This window comes from Lissotriton helveticus, chromosome 3_1 (genome assembly GCF_964261635.1).
Source record: "Lissotriton helveticus chromosome 3_1, aLisHel1.1, whole genome shotgun sequence".
In the NCBI taxonomy this organism is placed as follows: Eukaryota; Metazoa; Chordata; class Amphibia; order Caudata; family Salamandridae; genus Lissotriton; species Lissotriton helveticus.
The window spans coordinates 966,174,925-966,199,241 of record NC_136061.1 but is presented as its reverse complement, the minus strand read 5'-3'; the positions used below and the strand labels follow the sequence as shown (position 1 = coordinate 966,199,241).

The window sequence follows — 24,317 nt, the reverse complement described above, 5'->3', positions numbered from 1 at the left end:
CTGAGAAATTGTCTTCTCATGGAACGGGCAGCGGAGCTATCAAGATATACAGCTGCATCTACGTCTGGATTATGCTGTAGAAAGGAGCTATAGCGAGAGTTCCTCCTCCTCAAAGGAGCTGTAGCGAGAGTACCTCCTCCTCATAAGGGAAAAGGGTTTTTTCGTTCCCGCTTCCTGTTTAAATCCAGAAAACAGATAAGAGGAGGAGACCAACCTTGGGCTTCAGAGACTTCAACACCCTCCTAAAAGAGGCAGTTGTTTCGCATGGTAATCCATGAGGTCCAGCAAACAGGACGTTTACTTCCATATCCCACTTCACAGGAATCGCTAAAAGTACTTACGATTTGCAGTAGTGGGCAGACATTTACGGTTCCGCGTTCTGCCTTTCGAGCTCAAGTCTGCACCACACATATTCACGAAATACAGTTCCCTGGGAGCGACATAACTAGGACACCAAGTCCTTCGGTATCTGAAGGACTGCCTGCTCAAGGCTTCATCCTTAAAAGACGTGTCTAGGTCTCCCAACGCCTGTTCAGTTTTCGATGCTGGATCTCATCCTCAATCAGGAAAAATCGGTCCTGAAACCTTCTCACTACATCAGTTTCCTAGGTACATCAGTTTCCTAGGTATAACCCTGGCCACACGGTCAGCAAAGGTTTTCCCATCAGAGAGTGATAGTGTATCCTCCTGGTTCCTCGCTCTCAACTACGAACGAGACCTCTACAAGAGGCGCTATCGAAGCAGTGGTTACAATCTACAGGGTCATCTTGCCACATAAAAGAGAATCCTCACATGGCCGGAGTCCTACAATGAGGAATATCCTCTCAAAAACTGTCTCAAGGCTTGTCACTCCTACTTCCGGCGGTTCCTCACGTCGTCACAAAATGCGGAAGGTAGTCTCCTATGGAGAAGACACTACATATCAATCTGCCTGAACTGCTGACGGTCTTCCTGGGCCTTCAAGATTGCCTACCAAGAATAAGACGAACAATGGGCTCACCTATGCGCTCAGCAGGCAGAAACCATTGTAACAGGGAGCTGGACCAACAAATCATTGGCCCCATCTTCTCCAGATAAAACACGCCGCAAATGGATCTAATTGCGACGTGAATGAAAGCCGGATGCCCACACTTCCGTAATTGGCTAGGGAACGCATTTCCAACCGCATGGCGCAATGTCTTTGCGTAGGCCTTTCCACCATTCCCGATGCTCCCATTGTCCTCAAGACAAGGTTGGTGGAGCCTTGTATTCTGATTTTAATAGCCCCAATTGGGCCGAGGCGACATTGGTTCACAGAACTCCACCACCTATCCCTGTAGCCGCCGATCCACCGGCGGCAGTATCTATCTCTGCTACTATGATCGATAATGCAGTTCGACATCAGGGTCTGAAGTCTCTCTGGTTGGTCGCCTGACCCCTGACACAAGACTGAGTTCAGAGTTCCACAATCGGAATAATCCAAGACTGAGTTCAGAGTTCCACAATCGGAATAATCCACAGGACTGTAGACATTCTTGCCAGAGCAAGTGCGGATAGCACATGAACATATTCCTGGAAAGGGAAGCGCTTTGTGTCTGCGGTGTCGACCGCAGCAATATGCTTTTCTCCACATCAATGGTGCAAATATTGCCTTATCTATCCATTACAGTACATTTAACAGTGCTATCTCGTTATAAAAGAATTCAAACGAGCCCATCGCTATGGTCAAGCGGGTTGCTTAAGCAAGTTCTGAAACGTTTATATAGATCTTTCCCGCCAGTAAGGATGTTGCCACCTCCTGGCATCTCAATGTGGTTCTTACCAAGCTCATGAAACATCCGTTCAACCAGTACACGGAGCTGACCCAAAGTATGTCTCGTGAACAATCCCCACTAAGAGTCAGTGGGCTACAGGCGGTTTTCTATCCAGAAGAGTGAGCGAGCTCCAAGCTCTGTCCATTCAGGAACCGCACATGCAGTTTTTCTGCTAGTCCATTCGGAACCGCACATGCAGTTCAGGAATGCTAGCATGGTGCTGAGACCGAACCCAAAAATTCATTCCAAAGGTGCCTTCAGCCTTTCATCTCAATGGGCCAATAATCCTTCAAACTTTCTTTACGAACCCTTCAACCGCAGCAGGAAGGGCTCTACATTCTTTAGATCTCAAAGATGTCTCAGGTTCTATCTGGATAAGTCTAAGACTTTCAGAAACTCTTCACAACTGTTCGTGACATACAGCAGACCAAGAATGGGCCTGTCCCTCACGAAACAAAGCATCTCAAGATGGATCTCATCAACGATTGCATTCTGCCATGACCAGTCCGGACGGCCTTTGACTGATCAGGTCACTGCACATTCCACCAGGGCGATGTCCACGTCAGCAGCACTCTTCGCGGGGGTGCCAATCTTGGACATTGGCAGAGCGGCGACCTGGAAGTCACTGCACACTTTCTCCAGCCACTACTGCCTGGATATCGAACTTCAGAAGGATATGGCAGTGGGTCAAGCGGTGCTTCGCCATCTCTTTCAGTGAGGTGAGCCTTCCTACTTCCCGCCATCCAGGTATGCACATTCCTTGCTCTTGTGATACTATATGTGATGTTATATGCATTGTCTAACATGACTGCAGAACTGATTTACATCACAAATGTGCATATCTGACTGCTAACTATTCTGATTCAGGCATGTGAATCCATGAAAGACACCCCTAATACTGGATAAGAAATGCGTTACTTACCTGTAACAGCAGTTATCCAGTATTGGTGTCTTTCATGGATTCACATGCAACCCTCCCGCCTCCCCGGGAAGGACTCACATCCCTCTCTGACAACATTACGCCTACCTAGCTGGGTGCGTACGAAAATCTGAGGGACTGAGGCTCCTCCCAGGAAGGTTCTAGAGGGAGGTCGGAGCTGATTGGCTGACTGGGAGAGTTTGGTCCTTTTTACATAAGGACTAAGAAAGGCTACTAAGGGGAGGCCCTTAGGCCTATTTTCTCTATGTATGTCTATAGGACATTACTTTTTTATGTACCGGAGGCTCCCGTCTCGACGACGGGGAATGATTCAGGCATGTGAATCCATGAAAGACACCAATACTGGATAACTGCTGTTACAGGTAAGTAACGCATTTCTTATCAGTCTGAAACCACACGAGTTCCTATATTTGATAGTGCAGGCCTGCCTGGCATGTGCTATTGTCCCTCAACACTTTCATCACAAGCCATCCATAAACAAAACTATACCAGGTAGGGCCAGCATAGAGCTGTCTAAAAATCCCTACCAGATCATTTTGGTAAAGTTGTATGTTTGCAGTATGGCCAGGGGTCGCCGATGTCCCGTGGTTAACCACCCCTGTTCCATAATAATCAGTTCTGAAATCAACTCTTTGAATCAGGGGTTGTAAGAACCTAGGCTATATTTATTTCACACACAAAACATTTTAAAACACCAAATCATTTTTGCAGAGTAACCACATTATTTACATATTGTTTATAATTGCAAAACTTAACCTTAATACAGACTCCAGTACATGGGTGTTACCTAACAATAACTAGTTTGTTCCTTTGCAACCAACAACAAAACCGTTCCTGCGTGAGATCATGACTGGTTCTGTGATGCTTCCTGATAAATCCCCCATCCAGAAGATAGGGCCCTCCTTATTGGAGGTCCCCACCTTTCCCCTTCTTGAACCGGGAGCTCTTGTGCAGGTGTCCTACCTTCCCTCGTGATACCTACCTCTGGCAAACCCTACACGCAAGTTCCACATCCCAAAAGGGCCTGTGCAAGCTCTCGCCAACTGTGCCTGCACATGTGGTTGACAGGTAAGGACCACATGTCAACGACTGACCCAGCCCCCGTGCCACTGTAACCTCCTACCCACTTGTTACCAGCACCCCTTTGAGGGTCCAGTGGTGCTGCTGTTGTTTTTGGGTAAAAGATTACCATAAAGGGACATGAAGTGTCCCCACCAATCATGACCTCACCCGCCACAGGCCTACATAGTTCCCTTACTATCTGGTCCCCCACCATACCATGGATGTTTGACCAACCAGGCCAACACATTTTTAAGAAACATTGAATTACCTTCTTTAGACAAGAAAAACAGCTCACTTTTAATGCACCCGTGAGGTATAGATGATAACCAAGGTGCCCTAAACAACTTAACAACTTTCATGTTTTTAATTATTGTATGTTTCATGCTGCTACTCTGCTGATTTTAAAAATGGAATCTTACTTGAGCTTTTAATTGATGTGAATTGAATTGATTTAGTAGTTTTTATAATACTGTTGTGTGCGATGTATAGAAAGTCCTATTCGCTGCAGCTCGGTATTTAGGCTACACACTTGAACAGGGAACTTAGTGAGGGCTAATCTGCATTCCTTACCGAGGGCGGAGTGCCCGGGGCGAGCTGACTTCCGTTGAGCCGCTGCCATTCTCCTACTCTCACGTTGTCTCTCCAGTCCGCCACGGCTTCGCTGATTGCGCGGAGAGACACATCCCCTCCCTGCCACACAACAACTTCTGCATCCGGCCAGCAATATAACACAGATGCTGAGCCGGAGGCGCGCAGAGGGTGCACCGCTGGCGCGCCTAAGGCAAGCCAGTCTGCGCCCGTCCGTGCCCGACCTGGACCAGGAACCCTGCTCCATCACCCACAAGTCGGCATATCTACTCTAGGACACAACTGTTAGAGCTTAGGCCAATAAATCTCCAAAGGAACTCTTCAAAGTAGTCAAAAATCTGACCACTCCCCTAGAAACCAACGGACCCTCAACGGCCACGATTGAAAGATGCAACCTAAATAGCCTCTTTCTTTCACAAAATTCAGAACACCAACCAGCCCACCGAAGAAGAACCCCACGGGAATAGCGGTCCTGCCCCCTCCCCTAGCCTGACTCACTTTCCTCGATTAGAGGACGGTGTGACCCTTAAGCTGCTTAGGGCCATCAAATCAGGGTCCTCATTAGAATCTGTGCCCCCGCACGCCATTCTCAAGGTGACTGAGGACAGTCTCCCCCCCCCCCCGCACCCCTCCCCCTCCCCTCAGTGCAGATTAACAAATCACTCGACCCAGGGTCGGTCCCTCGAGCATGGAAGCACGCCATAATAAGACCCATCCTAAAAAATAAAACAGCTGGACCCAAACATACTCGGTAACCTACTGCCCATTTCACTTCTCCCCCTCCTTGGCAAACTCCTTGAAAGGCATGTCAACCAGTGTTTAGTCAACTATCTGGAGGAGAACAAGCTATTCCACCCTACGGAGATGGGTTTCCGCACCATTCATAGTACAGAAGCAGCGCTCCTGGTAGTCACCGAGGAACTGAAAGCCATACTAGATAAGGGAGGGTCAGCTGCTAAAATACTGATCGATCTCAGCGCGGCATTTGATACCGTCAACCACGCCCTACTTAAAAACAGATTGAGAAAAATAGGTATCCGGGACAAAGCGATGGAGTGGATAAGCTCCTTTCTGGACGACTGGTCTATCCAAGTGATGGATCGTGACTGTCTCTCAGATAGCCTGCCCATGAAATTTGGAGTACCTCAGGGCTCCTCTCCCTTGAGCCCCACGCTCTTTAATATATATGTCAGACAACTGGCCACCATTATGCAGGAGTTTGGCATAGTAGGAGTATCGTATGCTGATGACACCCAGCTGATTGTCTCCCTGTCCCAAGACCACAATCAAGGCAACATCCAACTGGGTCAATGTCTAAACAACTGTCCCGCTGGATGTCAAACTGCTACCTCAAATTGAACGTCGAAAAAACTGAGCTTATGATTTTAGGCAACAAAGCCATTCCCAGGGCACTGAACAACTGGCCGTCTTGTATGGACAATCCCCTGGGGCCTAAAACAATGGTAAAAAAATGTAGGCATCTGGCTGGACAGCTCTCTCTTAATGAGCCAATAGGCCAACATGCTATCTGGCATCTGTTTTGGGCTCTTGTGAATGCTCAGAAAGATAATGCACCTTATACCGGAGCAGCTTAGAAATACCGTTCTGCAGTCTCTGATAGTCTCACGTCTGGACTATGGGAACTCTCTCTACTTGGGTTCCCCCAAGTATGTGATCAAGAGGCACCAGACAGTGCAGAATGCAGCCGCCAGGCTCCTACTCAACCTCCACTGACACACCCCAGCACGACGTAGCGGCGAGAATAAAGTTCAAATACCTGTGCATCACTCACAGGGCGGTAAATAATAAAGGCCCAGAAAAACTAAGAAACCTAATCTCGGCGCATGTCCCCATCAGACCACTTAGATCCTCTCATCTACACCTTCTCCGTACCACCAGAATTAAAAAGTCTAGATGGGGAGGCAGATACTTCTCACACCTGATTCCAAAATTATGGAACGAGTTGCCTCAGGACCTTAGAGAGCTGCAAAATGAAATGGCATTCAAGAAAAACCTTTAGACCTGGCTATTCCCCCAAGTACCCTAATGCCAAGTGCGAGGCTAGACGAGCACGCACTTAGGGCCCGGCCCCCCGGCCCACGCAACGCCATTGGCAGGGTAAGGCAGGCCGGCCGGCCTATCGGCGGCCGGCGTTTCCGGTCGGGGCGGTGACGTGTGTCCGGTGGGGGCAGAGGCCGTGACCTATTTAGGTCAGGGTCACCAGGAACTCGGCCTCTTCCTTCGCCCACACCGGACCGGGTCTCGCGCCGCTCGTCCTCGCCACACGCCCCTGCCTATAATAGAGAGGATTTGTAACTTCCACCCACCCGTCCCTTTAAGGAAGTAGTGCGAAGGGGTGTGTTGCGGAGAAGAGACATTGGACCATTGAAAGAGACTTACAAAAGTGATGGGAGTTCGCCTTGCGCACTCCCTAGGTCAGCACTGAGGGGAGAGAAGGTAAGCTCTCCGCAGGGGGATGGAGGCCACCGGCTGGGGAGGCTAGGGCGTCAGGTACGAGCCTCCAGGCAGCCTGGTGGACGAGAGGTGGGGCCCTGGAAATGGCGGACAAAGACCCGAGGGCTGGGGCCCATCGCTCAGGGGCGCAGGTGGGTTGCACCTTGCGTGGGCATCTCAACCTGGGGAGATGCGAACCAGAAGGACCCTTGGTGCTGGGGGAAGGAATAATATCTTACAATTTTTAGGCACAGTGAATAATAAATAATGGAATTTGATGATTTGCCTCAATAATAGGTAATGTTTTTATAGATGTGTTTTTAATAACTGTGCTTGTCATGTTTATGAGTGTTGTCATTAAACATGGCCTTTTTACACCCACCTATCTCAAAGTCTTGGTTAATTGGTGGGTTAGGGCGGGCGTGGAGCATGCTGGGGGATCCGGGTCCTATGGGCCTCTCCTCCTTTCACAGCTCTCATAGTCAGCGCGGGGAAGCCTTAGGGTAGCCATGCGCTATATAAATCCACAAATCAAATCATGTTCAACCACTTTACAGACTAGTTGAGAGCCCTAACCGCCTTACCACCTCTCCAAATCAATCTCTGGACAATCTTGGACACGCATCACGGTCTCCGGGAACTTTTCACAAAGCAACTTATGTCGGCAATAAACAGTTCAAATGCATCCTTCCGTCCCAACTCTGTCATATCATTGCCCCCTAAATCCATAGTTACAATCCCTGGAAGCGGAAGCCTCCAGGGCAACATTTTGTCCAATGCAGTTCCAAAGTAGGCCAAGTGAAGTCCCCCTAGACCACAGAAAATCAGCCGATATCCTGCCTTGCTTGCCAGTGCTGCGTACTCACCTGCAGAATAGAAAATATTTGCACACCTCGCGTAAGAGTGGCCCAACATCAGCACATCTGTAATACCCCCTGCATTGGCAGGAGGCAATGACGTGTCCAGCTGCTGCATTAACTCCCACATCTACAACATGTTTAGCCTCACGTAGTGCTTGTAACAGTCAGACTTCCACCTGCCTATCCTTTGGACTGCTTGTCCCACCAGCCCATGCCTGCTGCATCAGTTGCTGCACCAATCCTAAATGAATGTGAGCTGTACTTTGCAGGTCTAATCCTGCAAAAACCAGGGCCTTGTTCAGCACCCTGACAAATTGATACCTTGTGAGAGTAGTCCCAACTTCATGCACTAAAAGGGGGTCAACAGTCCCTTGAGCTCGGCCTGCCAGAAAGGCTTCCAAATTCCCCAGCGTACAGTATTCATTTCCCGGGGTCCTGTGCAGCAGTATGTGGTGACCCCTACCCATTTGGTCGGTTTTTGAATAGGTAATAGTGACTGCTAAAGAACCTTTTGGCCACTGAATATCAACTTGCTGCAGACCACCACTTCTATCTTTTTTTATTCTTTGCCACTAGCTCCCCTACTCTTAACGACCCATAAAATGCTGCCCTAAAAAGTTAGACCTCACCTGGTGATCTACAAACTCTCTCCAGGCTGGCCATAATAACTGCTAGCTTCACTATGTCTAAGGGGCGCCTGGAGTCAGGACTGCTTCTTTCCAACTGCTACCAGCCTTTCAATGCCCCCTGAACCAGCAAAGCCTTGCGTCCCATCTGTGTACCCCAGTATCTTTGCAAAGAAGGAAATTGCTGCAGCATACCGCTTTGTGTAAGACACAGGTCGTCCCTCCTTTTTTAAGGATTCAAGAAATACTATTATGGATTCTTGCAAAAACCATTCTCTAACCGCTTTGCTTTCCTTGCAATATGCCCTCTCATCCTCGACGCTAAACTGGCAGCCACAAGGTCTGATAGACTGGGGCACCAAACTGCCACATCAGTTCCAGGAACAGTGTAGACGCTGCTGCTTCTGGGTGGTGGTACCTGAATTTCTGCATCTTAGAATGAGACAAAGCATCTGCTGTATTGTTCAGAATTCCAGGCACCCTGGATTGTAAGTAGAGGTATGATATGTACTCCTTTTGAAGACTTACCACGATAATTGTTGTACTAAAGCCATGAGAATGTTGAAAAAATAACTGATGATCGCACTGCACCTTATTATTCTTTGTCAAAGCTGCTTTTGTTTTTGTTCATCTAATAAAAAGATTTATTAAAAAAAAAGAATTCCAGGCACATGTTTGGATTTAAACTGCCATTGAGCTTTCGACACAAAAGTATAATTTATTTTAACACCTTGGCTGCTTGAGTTGATTCTCTGCTGTGCTGGGCCATAATGGAAATGGGTGTGGTCATCACCTCGTCATGAGCACACGAGAGGTATACCTCATGACGAGCTGAGCTCGTCATGAGCATCAAAGGGATTATTAGCCTCAAGATCATTTTACACTAGACCGCTTACTGATTAATGCATTCCACTTCAGTCATGTTGTATGACCAGAATACCACTGACCAATTGCGGAATTGCTCCGACCATATTGCGAGGGACACCTAAATGTGAAAGAACTCAAGGAAACCAATGTTCACCGTTAAACGAGACTCCACCCACTCTCTTGGCCACCTTTTGGGCACACCAAGATGCACCCAAAACGGCGCCAAAGCCCTGCCTGCACAAGGAATCTGTAAACAAACTCAACTCCTCATTGGTCTTGGCAGGGCTTGGCCACACCATTGTACCATTAAAATCCCTCAAAAATGCTTCCCAGATTTTCATATCCTGCTGGACTTCACGTGATAACCTTGTATGATGGTGCTTCAACTTCAGATCAGACATGGCCTGCGCTATTGATCTGGAAAATGGGCTGCCCATGGGGATAATGTGGAGAGCAAAATTCAACTGCCCCTCCAACACTGTAACTGATGTAATGTAACTTTCTTAGCAGCCAATTATTCCGCCAATGACTTTGTAAAACGCTTCACTTTCTCCTGGGAAGCCTGGATATACCTGTCTTGGATGGAATCCAACTCAATCTCAAGGAATTCAATTGTTGTAGCTGGCCCAAAGATCTTACCCTGTGCTAGCAGGGTACTCCAAACATTCCTATCAGCTCCTGGAAAGATTCTCAGGCCCTCCCACGCTCTGCTGTGCCAGGGTAACCAAAAAAAGGAAATCATCCAAGTAATGAAAAACCCACCAAGGAAAGTACTAAACCTCTTAAAGTAATCACCGGAGACCGAACAGCCTATGGGCATACATTTATCAAAATAGAAGGCACCCGTAAATTGGAAACCCAGTAAATGGAAGTCATCAGGGCGCACTGGCAGCAACCTAAAGGCGGATTCTAGATCGGCCTTTGCCAACAATGCCTCCGGTCCTGAAGCATCGCAATCGCCTGGTCTAGGAGGGTATACTTGACTGAGCATAGTGCCCCATCAGTAGCTTCATTAATAGATCGACCCCTATGCACAGACAAATTGTGTATCAAGCAGTACTCTCCTGGGTCTTTCTTCGAGACCACTCCTAAAGGGTAACAGAGAAAATTCTCTAGCGGGATGGAGTCTGAATACAAGCACTGTGCCATAGCCGTATTGTTGTAGACATTGATCCATTAACTTTTTAACCTCTGTTGGCATGTGCCTGCCCAGCTGATAATGCTCTGAACGCACGTCCCTCAATTGGTGCTCGGTACATGCGCCCCCATACCTGCCGGTGTATACTCCTTGGGAAATTCCTTTAGGGATTGTATCTCTGCACAATTCTGAGTGTGGTTCTGAGCTGTTAAATTAAGGGGTCTGGGAATTCATAATTAGTCATCAAATTGTAGGAAAGCTCAAAACTTGAAAATATGTGGCATTGCGTTCACTGGTTATTGTTTGGTAGAGTTCACTATTGCATATAATGGAGAGTAGCCTTTTCTCCCAGGCCAATTGTGTTTTCATGAGGAACGTTGTGGGCCAATTAACGATCGTTGTTTCCAACATCATTAATAGTCTGAGGCCCATACTAGAACGACATGAAGCTCAGATTACCAGCTACAGAGAAACAGTCAATATCTAATCTGTCTACCTGCAGTGATACACCTTGAGCCAAGTTATAGGTAACACAACAATGAGCACTCAAGCCTCTCTATGCAGAAGATCCACTGCATCGTGGCTGTGTGGAGGTTCCCTTTAGCTCATTGCTTGAGAATGTCTTGCCTTCATTAACCACTAAAGGGCACTTTGTCCTTGTTGTTTTCACCGGTGACATGCCACAGATCCAGGTGTGTTAAAATCCTGTGACCATTGCAGGACTTGTGCTACATGCATGGCTGCTGGAATTATGTGGCATGGGAAGATCAAATTATGAGGCAGGGTTGACTAAATTATGTGGCAAGAAAAGGCAAATCATGCGATCTAATGCAGCACATTTTGTGACAGCATTTCATTTGTCCTTTTTATACATGTTGCCACTGGGCAATGTTTTCACTACATTAGTGTCCGTTTAACACTGAAATACAGAAACAAGCAACTGAAGGGTGACCAATCAACCATTGTTAATGCCAAAAGGTGCTGTTGCTTTTTATAACGTGTTATCCAATGTGTTATTAAATTCTGCGGATTATGCAGCAGATGACGGATTCTGTGGCAAATGTGACAAAATCATAAAAATATGCAGAGAATGCTGTGACACAAGAATCTCATTGTTCCAGTGGCCCTATGTTATAAGAATACATTTTACCTGGATTGCTGGCCTTCCCTTTGTGAACCCAAAGTGATAACGTTTTCTAGTGACATTAACATTCAGTGAGTTTAGGTAGCTGGCACAGTAGATGAATGTTCTTAGATGAAAATGAGTTGCTTTTCGTTGTAAGGTTAATGTATTCATTTTCAGTTTTAGTTGCATGGCTCAGCACTACAGACTCAATCGTGCCTAGTTGCTAAAAGAAAAGAGCAGCATAGCTGGGAAAACTGTCCCTGGACTTTTGAAACGGAAAGTTGGAGGAGATTGGTTGTTATACAGAGTGAAAATGACAAGATGTATCTTTTAGGGGGCTTCATCCTGGACATTTGCATCTCTTCTGAGACTTCCTTAAGATGGGTGTCCCCCTGGTTGGCTGAGGGGCTTCGGGAAAGGTGTGGTCCTGAACTAGGCCTGTTGGCAGCGGCTCCTCCGCTGCTCTGTTCGCCTTCTAATGGTTACTGCTCAATGTATACCCTAAAATGCCTGAAGCTTGCAGCGCCTACTGATTCTGACCTCTCACCTGTTTTTCCCCCTACAGTCCCGGAAAGGGAGTGACCCGGAGAAGGAGAAGAAAGGTCTGGAGAGCAGGGCAGACAGCATCGGAAGCGGCCGTGCTATCCCAATTAAACAGGTAAGCTCCGCCGCCCACTGCCTGGCGGTGTCCCCCCAGCGCGGCTGTAATTGGAGGCCCCTACATCTCGGCTCCGGCAGCGCCTTGTGATGGCTGCGCCAGGCGCCCGGCGGACCCCGTTTGATGCGACGCCGCCATGAATGTGCAAGTCGCTCACTTGACATCAATTAGAGGCAGCGCCTGTGTGTATGAAAATGGGATCATTAGAATAGGGCGCGAGGGGTGGGGTGAAGGAGGGCGAGGGGAGGAGAGCCCTGCAATGTGACAACAGCCCCTAATGAAGTGCGCGCTGCCGGCCTGCAGACGGAGCGCGCCGCCCGCGCGGGCTTCAAAGCCCGCCTTTGTAGAGGGCGCTTTGATTGGGCCATTTGCTGGCGCGGCCGATGGGGGTGACATCGGGAGCCAGGCCGGGGAGGGGAGGGGGCCGCTCTGCTGAGGGGAGAGAGCCGCGAGGCAATTAGTGCGGATAATCCGCGGCCCCGTGTCAGCTGCGCGCCCCGCGCTTGTAATTTGCTAATGAAGGACGTGTACCTTTGATTGGGTTCACCATGGCTCGTCGCACGGGTTCGTTTTCGTCCTTAATGTGCAACTTCCCGTTAAACCTGCGTGTGACGCAGCAGATTCTGGTGTCGTTGTTAACCCCTGTCATCCCCACTTCAGTGTCTCAGCTCATCTGGGGTGGGGGAGCAACAAAAATCTTCCCTCCTAAATGAGGGGACGTCTGTAGGCCCCTGGTGAGGGGTTTTCATGACGAGGTGATTAAACGTGAGCTTTGCTACAGTTAAGGGGAGGCAGAGCTCTGTGGGCAGCTTTACACCTTCAGAAGTGCTTCAGGGGGAGCGAATCTAACGCACACAGTCTTGAATCTGGAACCTAAAACACTGATGAAGAAACTGCCCTCTTGCACCCTTTAGAGCAGGGGTCTCCAAACCGGTCCTGGAGGGCCGTATCCATGCCAGATTTTGTGCATATCCCCATTTGACATGGTTCCGGCCCTCCAGGACCGGTTTGGAGACCCCTGTTTTAGAGTCTTGTAGTGCATAGCTGCCAAGGTTTCAGATTGCTATGTGTGACATTTTCCTAATTTCAGAGAATTTATGAGTGACATTTCAATGACTATGAGTGACACTGTCTCGCGGGCAAATTCAACTAATGAAGATTAGGGAAACCGATAAATATCAGAAATTAGACCCACTTAAGCAACAAGAAACGCTAACAAGGTATTCAAACCGGAGACAGACTCCATGACTGCAGTTCTCAGTGACAGTGACATTTTCCCCCTGAAATAAAACCAAACACATAAGCCCATGGAAAAAGCTAAATATGAGAAATTACCCCCTTTAAAACAGTAATAAGCTTAAGTCTTTCAAGCTGCTGCATAGTCTCTGAATTGTTATGTTATGTTATGCACTTTTGTATTGCGCACAGCTGCCCCAGCTAAGGGGCGTCCTGGCGCATGGCAGGCAATGTGCAACAGTTTAGCAGAAACACAACACACATAAAAGAGTTTATTTAAAAAGGAAAGTTTTCAGTGCTTTGCGGAAGGCCAAGAGGTCATCAAATAGCCGCAAGTCCACTGGGAGGGAATTCCAAAGTTCAGCCGCCCTAACCCGAAAAGAGCGACCACCAACCCGACACAGCCTGTATCGGGGGACCACAGCGAGCGCTTGGCTTCCCGATCTCAGAGCACGGGAAGGAACATACCACGACAGGAGATCAGCGAGAATTGGCGGACCTACTCCCCTCAAGATCTTAAACGCCAAGCACAACACCTTAAACTGGATGCGTGATTTGATGGGGAGCCAATGCAAAGATCTCAAGACTCCCGAGACAGAACTCCTACGAGGTAGGCCAACAATGGCTCTCGCCGCGGCGTTCTGCACGCGTTGGAGGCGGGTGGTCTCAGCCACATTGGTCCCTACCAAAAGCGAGCTGGCATAGTCCAGGCGAGATAATACCGTGGCCTGGACTATCAGCTGCCTGGTACCACGGTCAAAGAACTTAAGAATGGGCCTCAGCGACCGCAAGATACCAAAACAGCAGGCCGCGATTTTCTTCGAATGGCCCTCATAACTAAGAGCAGGATCCATCCAAACTACCAGATTCCTAAGTTCAGTGACCGGGATAGGGGCCGGCCCCAGTTCAACGGGCCACCACTTGTCCCCCCACAGTTCCGCCCTCCTGCCGACGATCATGATCTCGGTTTTCTTCGCGTTGAGCTGGAGACAGTTGTTCTTCATCCAGCTTGCCACCGCCCTAAGTCCACTCTGAAACCTGGGGGCATCCCGGTCCGCATCCCCGCTGATAGTAACCGCTAGCTGAGTATCGTCAGCATACGAGACCATAGTCATGTCCCATTGCTTGACGATCTCAGCCAGCGGTCTCACGTACAGATTGAACAACGTGGGACTCAGCGAGGAGCCTTGCGGGACCCCCTGTCTCAGAGGAAGGAATTGGGACTGGAACGGTGGCAGAGCAACGCTAAAGAAACGATTGTTCAGGAAGGAGCGAAACCACTGGAGGGCAGAGCCACCCAGCCCAATCTCCTCCAGGCGATGCAGTAGGATAGGATGGGACACGGTGTCGAACGCGGCGCTCAGATCTAATAAAACGAGCGCCGCTGTCTGCCCCGCATCCATCACTGTGCGCAGGTGTTCAGCCATGGAGAGAAGGGCGGACTCCGTGCTGTGACCAGCACGGAAGCCATTTTGGGTGGGATCCAAGATGTTAGCCTGGATAAGGTGGGCCGAGAGAACTTTGTTGACATGGGCCTCCATTACTTTGGTAGGCCAGGGAAGCAAAGAGATAGGCCGATAGTTTTCAGGCTTGTCTGGGTCCAATGAGGGTTTCTTTAGAATGGGAAAAACCACCGCCCTCTTCCAACTAAGGGGGACCGTGCCCGACTCCAACGAGGTGTTGATCAAGGAGTGTACCACGGTCCTACCCAAGAACGACTCATCTCTAAAGAGAGCCGAACTAAGAGGGTCAGCGGGGGACCCAGATTTCACCTGCTTTGCCAAGATGTCAAACCCTTCAGATGTCAACAGGGGCAGCGCGTGCAGGGCCGTGTCTCCACAGATGGAAATCGGAGACTCACCTGGGGGTCCTGTAGATGGAAAGGTCATATAGATGTTTTGGACCTTTTCCTGAAAGAACACCGCAAGGGCCTCACAGTGTGCAGTGGTGCCAATCGTCGGGGCACCAGGGCGCTTAGCTAGAAGATCCTTCATCAATTTGAAAATAGTTTTCGAGGGATTAGAGCTGTTGCCAACTTCGGCAGTATAGTAGGCTGCCCGAGCACGGCACACAGCCCGATGGTACACTTTGACGGAGGCGAGATAGATAGCTTTTTTTCCCGAATCGTACGCCTTCCGCCAAGCCCTCTCTGCACGCCTACAGCTACCCTTGAGCGCACGTAGGGCGCCGTCGTACCACGGGCTAGATTCTCTGGCACTGGTCTTACAGGCGGTGAGTGGAATAAGCACATCTAGCGCCTTGGAAATCCACGCGCAGAACCCATCGTAACCTGAATCAACAGTTACAAACGGGTCTAATGGCTCTGCAGCGAGGACACGGTGCAGATCTTCCAACCGTAATTTACCCCAATGCCGCCTTACGACCAGCTTGGCAGGAGGAATGACAATCCTACCTGGTAAAGGGGTACTAATGGCGACCAAAGAGTGGTCAGTCCAGCCCAGGGGCGAGACGGCGATGACAGAAGCATCTGCCAAATTAGTGAAGAAGGGATCTAGCGTATGGCCACCGGTGTGGGTGGACTGCTGAACAAGTTGCGTCAGCTGTAAAGCCTCCAAATCCGCGAGAATGCCACTGACCGCGGGAAGGTTGGGTCTGTCGAAATGGAGATTGAGGTCCCCCAAAATAGAAAAATTGGGACACCCTACCACCAAGGAGCTAACCACATCAGGGAAAGCAGCGCGAAAAGCCGCCTCGCTCCCTGGGGGGCGATAGACCACCATCCCCGAAAGTGAGAAGTGAGGGGTAACCAGAATCTTAAACATCGCACTTTCACATCCCGCAATGGTCAGTGCAGACCAGCAGCAAGTAAAACTAGAACGAATAGCCAAGGCAATTCCCCCTCCCCTAGAAGATCGATTAAGGGTGAGGACTGTATAGTCCGGGGGGAATGCCAGGTTAATAATGGCCGCGTCCTCGTCTTTCAGCCATGTCTCGGTGATAGCCACGATGTCTGGGCTTTCATCCTGCAGCAGATCATATACTGCCTGATAGTGCGACACCAGAGACCTAGCATTAAAACTAAAAATGCGGAGAGCATGTTCCGGGCGGTTAGAGCAAACGGCTGCCACCGAATGAGTGGGGGCGATGGAAGTAGCCCGCTGCAGAGACCACTGACAGCCAGCACAGTAATAAGGACCAGCTAACGGATGTAAGAGCGGTATACTACACCTAGCAGTCCGGCGTCCTAAGTCTCGCAAGGTGTCACAAGAGTATGTCAGCATGGCTGTAAAAGACCACCCGCACACCGCACCAGCAGGGCCGAGCCCGAGTCCCGCACGTCCTTAGCGCGGACGGGCGCAGACGGGCAGGACTCAGGCACGACTCCGGCTAAGCGACGGCGTCCCGGCTGCGCGTACCCGCTGCGCGGAGAGGACGACTTTAAATAGGCGTCCCCAGGACTGAAGCGAGCGTCAGGACGCTCTAAGATGGCGCCCGCAAAAAGCGCCAACAGCCCCAATCCAAAATGGCGGCTAAAGACGAACAGATATGCCCCCTCGGGACCCGGACCCGCCAAAGCGGCGGTGCGCTAATATTTTATGTGCAGGTGAGTGGAAACCCTTTCCCCCAGACAAGGCAGCAGAGTAAAAGAAAAATAAACGCATATAAATGCGCAATACAATTAAAATACAGCGCTGAGGAGCGACGCGCTAAAATGCTTAGCCAAAAAGTCCAGCAGAGCCTGACTTGCAAAGTTCCTAACCTACTGCCCCTTTCTAAGATGAATGTTAACTTACAGTAAGGGGATGAGAGGACCCGTTTAATAATTCATGCTAGCAAAAGGCTTGTCTAAAAAACTCCATGGAGATAGAAATTGCAAATGCAATCGTTTAGACAAAAACACAGTCGTTTAGATAAGAACCAGTGTGTGTAATACAAGATTAAATACACTAGTGTCACTTCTAAACAATTCACAAGCAAGCCTCTGCAACAGGTTATGAAATAATTGCGTAACATATTGTGAATGCAGAGCCCGCACACTGCCCAGAACAGAAGGGCCCCTGCACACATTTGTTTTCAGAAGGTGCTGTCACAGAGCTAACATATAGATACTAAGCACGTGAGCTGAGTTCAATGGCACTGAAAGTAGTAGGACTAGCAGCGCGCTAACGCTTTTAATAAAATTGAAAGTACTGTTTGAAGAAAACTGATACCTCACTGAGGCAACTTACTGTGTGATTCGACTCGAGGAGCGGCATTGTTGTACAACGGCCTTCAGTTTCGTCTAAGGAAGCCTGGATAATAATGCTTCCATTTCTGCTCTAAATATGCCCTCTGCACGCGACCTTTGCCATACTTCGTCTAAATCCTAAAACCCTACAAGCACAGAAAGGAAAGTCTATCTAGCTCCTTCGCTGACGTCCGGCAGGACGCATCGCTGCAGCACACTGCATGATGCACTCTGCAGCAGAGCAGGACCTTTCTCCCAGACCCTGCCTGACTCACTAACTCGTCCCCGGCCTGCCCGGCCGCACTCGTTTGCGCCTACAATCACCCGATGCCTCTGATGTGCGGCGGGCGGCCGGAGGGTCCTGTCGGTGTGTGACAACACATTATTCTTTCACTCTGGGTCTCGGCGCCCCCACCGGTCTGGCAAACTGAAAGGGAGGGGGGTCGTTGCAGTGCTGTGCTGCGCACCGCGACAGACAGTCGGCAGTGGACCAGAGGACTCGTGGACTTATATTGAATCCCCCGCCGCCTCTGCCTCGTCACTTCCCCTTCCTCCAGGACCGGACGTACGTTACAAAGGCAGTACTACCGCCGCGCCGCAGGAAATGCAGCCTGGCGCCAGGCACTAGGCTGCGCAGATTTGTTTCTTTGTTGCGCTCTCGGCCACTTGAGCAGCAGAGCCGGCACACAGGCGCCGCCGGTGGCGCGCGCTGGCACCTGCATAGCCAACATTTCAGAGTGGCATAAATGCGTGACAATTCATTTCAGTGCGGTGATGCGGCACACCGCACTGAAATGCGTGAGCGTCACGGCTGATGCGTGATACTTGACAGGCATGGTAGTGTATTCAATGTAGCTAATGTGGGCCCATAGCTAATCAGCGCGTATTATTCCAGTGCGCATGTGCTGCACTTCAGAGGTGTGAATTGAAACCGACGCCTTGATTGAATAGATTTGACAATTCTAGAGCCCTCAAATCTATTGAAGGTATCTAAGGTCCAGGCAAGAGGAGAAAAGTCAGACACGAAGAATAAGGCGATAGAGCGTGAGGCAGTACGTTTCATTGTCCGAGAGGTGATGATAATATTAGTTAGGTGTGGGGTTTCTCCAACTGAAATCACGCAACTGATATAACTAAGTTCATAAAACCACAAAGTATTTCAATATTGGAGCAGTAAGAAAAAAATAAAATATGCACAAAAGTGCATTAGGAAGAAAGTAGCGGTCCAGTACAGTCGCACACTGCTGCTGGGCCTTTTAAAAAATGGAAAAAATGCATTTATTTAAAAGTGAAAGGTGGGGGGTTGCACCGAAGAAGTGGGGGAAGAAGTAAACCGCAGGGGATGGACATAGAACAAGGGCGTCATGGGAGCAATAGAGGAGGTTGGGGTGTGGTGGAAACTTTTGGAAAATAAAAAAATAGGGAGGGGTAGAGCAAGTAACAGTTGATCTGGAGGGTGGAGGCAACATGGTGAGCTTGGGGTGATGGTCCTGGAACTTGAGGGGGAAAGCAGCATGCAATAGAGAGAGAAATAAAACATTCACTCCTAGGGGGTGCTGAAAGAAAAAAGTAATTCCCTGAAAGTAAAGTAGTTGAATGATACAAGTCAATACAATCAAAAAATGGTAAAGAAGCTGCTCTCCAGAGGAAGGACAAACACAAGGAGGGGAAGGGATGCCATCAAATAAGAAGTACGCATATGAGACTGGCAAGAAAGGCAACCAATGGTAAGCAGAAGGATGATCCAAAGATAATCATAAGTATTGTATTCACAATAGGTGTTGAAAACAGACAACTGAAAGCTGCCTGCAGACAAGACCTAAAAATGACTGTGCCAACCTAGGAGCTGCTGCTTGGGAGCGGGGGGGGCTTGCGCTGTGTGGCACCGGGGCGCTTTCCGGATTAATGTTTCATTGCTGTGGAGAATTGTACATGCATAATCACTTGATTGTGGTGGGAGTTCACTGGCTCCTATGGTGTCATTTGCATAAATCTTGTTAAGTCAATGGCGGTTAATGAAGTACAAATGAGCCCGCGAAGGTGACATGCCGCAGACCACGGGTGGCAGATGGCAGCTCTGTTTTGGGGGCAGCAGCTGTGCTCTTCTTTCTTACACACACTGATCCCGTTGCTTCTAATGCTCGCACACAAAATACTAGAGAATCCATCACTTCTTTCACCGTTTCTTGTATCCTAGCTTTTAGGTGTACTCCTAAGTGGAAAAAAGTCCCTTTATCAGGTGCCCATTTTGAGTAATCTGCAATTTAAAAAGCTGCAGACGCACCTCTTAAAGAAAGTCTTATTTATGGGTCAGACCTAACAGAGGCAGTTAAAGAAATCATTTTGAGTTGTCATACGAGAAGGGAAAAATTGGCAATTTTGGAAATGGGACGAAGCAGGTATGCAAGTGAAAAAGCTGTTTACAGTTGGATAGCGTGTTTGCTGTATAGATCTATACAACCATATATTCCTTTTTTCAATTTTTCTTGCTCTACAGAACAGTGAACATGTTTTTGTATTATTTTTCAATAATGTTTTGAGTTCCACAGTTAGGCAACATTGTGTCCTGTGCAGCTGTAGTTTGCACATTGACATTTTAGACAGACCCAGGAGGTATGGTGGAAATAAAAGGGCACAGTGTTAGTTCGATGTCAAAGGCCTCCTGTTAGGTGCTTTCAGGGTCTGATGTCAGGAGTCGGATGTGCATGAAATGGTGTCTGGCGTGGGTATAGTCTGGGCTCTGGAGTGAGGGGAGTGCATAACCTTTTGTTACAGTGTTTGAGTCCGGCTATCTGTAGCATGCAAGACCATTTAGGAGAGGTATTGACTTTGGACACCTGATGCGAGTCCTCCCACTAACAGTACTGCATACGTTCATCTGTGTAGGAACTTCTTAGGTTGCTGTGAGTGCTGCACAGTATTTACTGTTCAGCATGTTTCATATGCTACATCACGGTCATTGCTAAAATAGTGTGTGCTGGTGCTGTGTTTATTTTTAGTTTGGCTAGTGTGCTGCAGTACAATAATTGTGGAGGTAGTTGTGTGCAGTAAATACGTTTAGTGAGCAGATTATGTGCTCGCACTGCATTTATTGCTTAGTCTTTTGGGTGAGAACTTTAAAGGCACTGCATTTTCTGCTTATGATTGTATGTGGTTTCAGGGTGTGGTCTTTTTTTTTTGTGTGCAGAGTTTTATATAGCGCGAACTAGACCCGAACTGAATCAGGTATCAGAGCGCTTTACATAGCACCAGTTACGTTACATGAGGACACGCATTCATTTTTTAGGCACTGGGGAGATTAAGTGATTTGCCCAGAATCACAAGAGGTTTTTGGCGTCGTTACCGAGACTCGAACCCAGATCCCGAGGTCGAGCGCCCTAGCCGTTAGGCCAACTCCTCTCCCCTGCTCTGCATTTACTCCTTGTGGTGTTGTGCTTTGCACTGCAGGTAATGATCAGTCTACATTTAGTGCATTGCTTTTAATGCTCTGTTCGTTGTGTGCCTTTGGACTGTATTTATTGGCTACCTTGCTTTCTCATCTGTCAATGCAGTTACTTTTCAGAGTTGTGCGTTTTAATACTGGCTCTGTATTTTCTGAACAATATGGCGGTATTAGCATCGTACTTAATGCCATAGTTGCATGTTCTTGCACCTGATTCACAGCTCAGTTCCATGTGTGCTGTCACAGGCTTTATTGCCGAGAGTGAGGTTGGTGCACTCAGATTGTTATGGCACTGCACTTACTACTCAGGCAGATAAAAGCCCAGCATTTACTGCTGACATTTGTGTGTGCACTGGCACTGCATTTTCCCCTCCGGATTTAGGTGCTGGCACAGTACATACTGCTCTGGTTTTGGGTTCTTTTAGTGTTCAGTATTTAATGTGTAATGTGCTATTGGGGTTGTTGCTCAACGTGAAATTGGTACACCGTGCTTATTACTCAGATTGCATGTTAGGCTAGGGATTTTACTGTTCGTTGTTGTGTGTTTATATGCTGTATTACATTATTTGAGTAATCCTAGCTCTGTAAGGAGCAGTATAAGCCCAGCCAAAAACTACTTGTTGCATTATCCTCATTATTCATGATAAAGTAAAGGAAATTCGTAACCATCTCGGTCAAACCAAATGTTTAAGCAATCTCGAACCAAACTTGCAAGAAGCTCCCTGTCTCTTAATAGCCTCCACTACTGTCATGTTGTCAGACCAGACAACACTCGTATCTCTGAAAGCCTACGCTCATTTGATCACTGCTAGTATGATTGGGAACAGCTCTAAGACAACATTCCTACTGATGCCACTGTCATTCTATGCTGCCGGCCAGTTCCCCCTACACCATTCAGTGCCTAATATAGCTCCTAACCCAGCGCTGCCCTCTGCGTCCATTAAGAGGCCTAAGGCAAAGTTAGAAATCAGGTGAGAAGGCCATATAACTGAGACATTAAAGTGTTGCAAAGAAGCGACAAATATCCTTAAGTCATCCTTTACCTCACTTGACAGTGGGGCCTGTGTGAAGCCAACTTCCCAGGTCTGGATACCAAAGAGTCTTGTCCCCCTGAAGTAGAAGTAGAACCTGCTTTCTCCCCGCCCTGGTCATCTTTTTTGCCTGCTTCTGCCCCAGGAAGCTCCTTTGCTGCTGATGTGAGGGAGTCTCCTGACCCCTTCAGCTACGCACCCCCATTATCCCCAAGGCGTGTGTTACAGATTGCCTCTCCCTGCTTCTTAAGGTCCACAATGACTACTACAATGTCATTGGATGGGGCCATGGAGTAGTTGGCAGCGGGAAGTTGGTGGAGCTACCTTTTACCCCCAGGAGCGGCCAGCTTTGACAACAATTGAGCCACTGAAATCAACGCTTGTGCTGCCGCATCCCGTAATACTGTTAGTTGCCCTGAGCGGGCGACACGATCAGTGGCGGGGAGGTGGACGGCGGCAGGGCTGTTAAAGTAGCATTTACTGTCTGGTTCTGGGGTTGCTCACTGGGAGGCCTAACTGTCCTTTAGACAGGGCTTGGAGTGCCTGCCTATTGTCCGTTAAGGCCGCATAAGCCCCCAGGGACTCCGTTGCATTGGTAAGTGATTGGGTTTATGTTGCCAGCGGGGAAACAGCAGGAATAGGCTTAATATGAGACCTAGGTTGGCCCTCCACCACACCATCAACACTATGTTTTTGTGTTTGGGAGGGCGTATGGATCGCAGAGATGGGCGCTGCTGGGGCAACAGGTAAATTGGTGGTGGGACATATACTGCCTCACCCAATGTATCCCGGCAAAGTGTTTATTACAAATTGCTTCTAACTGAGAAATGCAAGGCAATAAAAGCATGAGGCGCTCCCTCCAGAGAATGGTCTTTAAACGAAGAGGCATTGAAGGGACCTTGTATCTCAGTTCACCTTATTGATCCATTTGTTGGCGCAGCTAGTGTAAGAAATCAGCTCTTCTGACTTGAACCACAGGTTGATCTCCTTTTTGGCACTTTCTTCAGAGTTACTGCCAAGGCATATGTTCCTGCCAACCTGGATGCAGAAGTCTCCGCGGATGGTCCTTGGTTTGGAATCATCCGGTTTGGTCTCTCCCAGCATTACCCGGCCAGTCTTCACCACATTAAATCCTTCCCAGACCATAGGCCCAACATGGCCGGAGCCCATGTATTTCACCAAGCCAGGGTAAAATAGGCGATCCTTCAGGTCAATGTAATGTTCCATCAGAAGTTCACTGGAGGCCTGCATAAACTTTATTGGCACCAGTCGGTAGCCCTTCTGCTCAAAGCGCTTAATTATGTCTCCCACCAGGCCCCTTTGAACACCATATGGCTTGATGCAAATGAAGGTGCGTTCTGTGATACCGTTACCAGACATGTTTCTGCTGCAGGAAGCGCTGTATTCTCCGTCAATGTAGGCAGTGTTGAGCGAAAGAGACCCAATGTATCACTGGCCCCGCATCAGCTTTTAGCCCTACACTTTGCTGGTGGGAAGGCAGCCTGGGAGAACATGGAAGTGCCAAGGGCGCTCTGCCACCATGCAGTGTAACTCCCGCTCCAACTCTGACCTAGAAAGTTATGTGCCGCCCCCACCCCCCATTAACCAACTTAGCTAGAACCAGCTTCTGCAGCTGTGTTAATTCCAGATCCCTACCCATTCTGTTTCCAACCCTGCCACCCTTAGAAACCATAGGGGTTAACAAGAACAATAAAGCAGTGGAAAGGACAAAAAAGGCACAATCCAGTACCCAATCGCTCCCGGGCAGACAAATTAGTGAGTGCAAACTGAACGTCCGTGTTCAATCAGAGAAAATAATTGAAATCAGCTGAGGTACAACTGACGAGCCGCCGGAAGCTGTGAAATACTCAGCTTGTCGAAACACACCCAACGACAACCCCTTCTTTTCACTGTTTACCTTCTGTCCAGTTGATCTGCATTCCTGGCTCTGCTAGTTCAGGCATCCAATCCCCAACATGGGCAATGCGATTCCTTCACACTTGGTCAGCAAGGAGGGTCAGGACAAGATGGTTGGGACCAGATATCGAGCTGTATACCGCGCTGATGCGGTAGCTCACTGGGCAAACTTGAGTAGATCGAAGCCAACAAATTGTAGCATGCCATTATATGCTCCTTGGTAGAGTACCAAGGTCAGGATTGCTGCCGCTCAATAAACAGTGGACAAACCTGCACTATTCATTCGAGTCGCAAGGCCCACTAGCAGTAGAGACGATGAGTCACAAACCACGCTGATGCTGTAGCTCGCAGCCCACCATACAAAGGATAACTAAGGAATGCTGAGTGAAA

At 48.7% G+C, this 24,317-nt stretch overlaps 1 protein-coding gene and 1 pseudogene across 4 annotated transcripts in view; one reads left to right on the top strand and one right to left on the bottom strand.

Moving 5' to 3' along the window:
- The window catches only part of AGAP1 (ArfGAP with GTPase domain, ankyrin repeat and PH domain 1), a 1,166,515-nt gene that overhangs the window by 677,041 nt on the left and 465,157 nt on the right, over positions 1–24,317 (top strand). For all 4 annotated transcript variants that reach the window (XM_078681380.1, XM_078681378.1, XM_078681379.1 and 1 more), the window contains exon 9: positions 12,020–12,112. In XM_078681380.1, coding sequence (XP_078537506.1) covers positions 12,020–12,112 — 93 coding nt within the window. The remainder of the gene's footprint in view (positions 1–12,019; positions 12,113–24,317) is intronic.
- LOC144824816 (nucleoside diphosphate kinase B pseudogene) lies at positions 22,917–23,407 on the bottom strand (annotated as a pseudogene).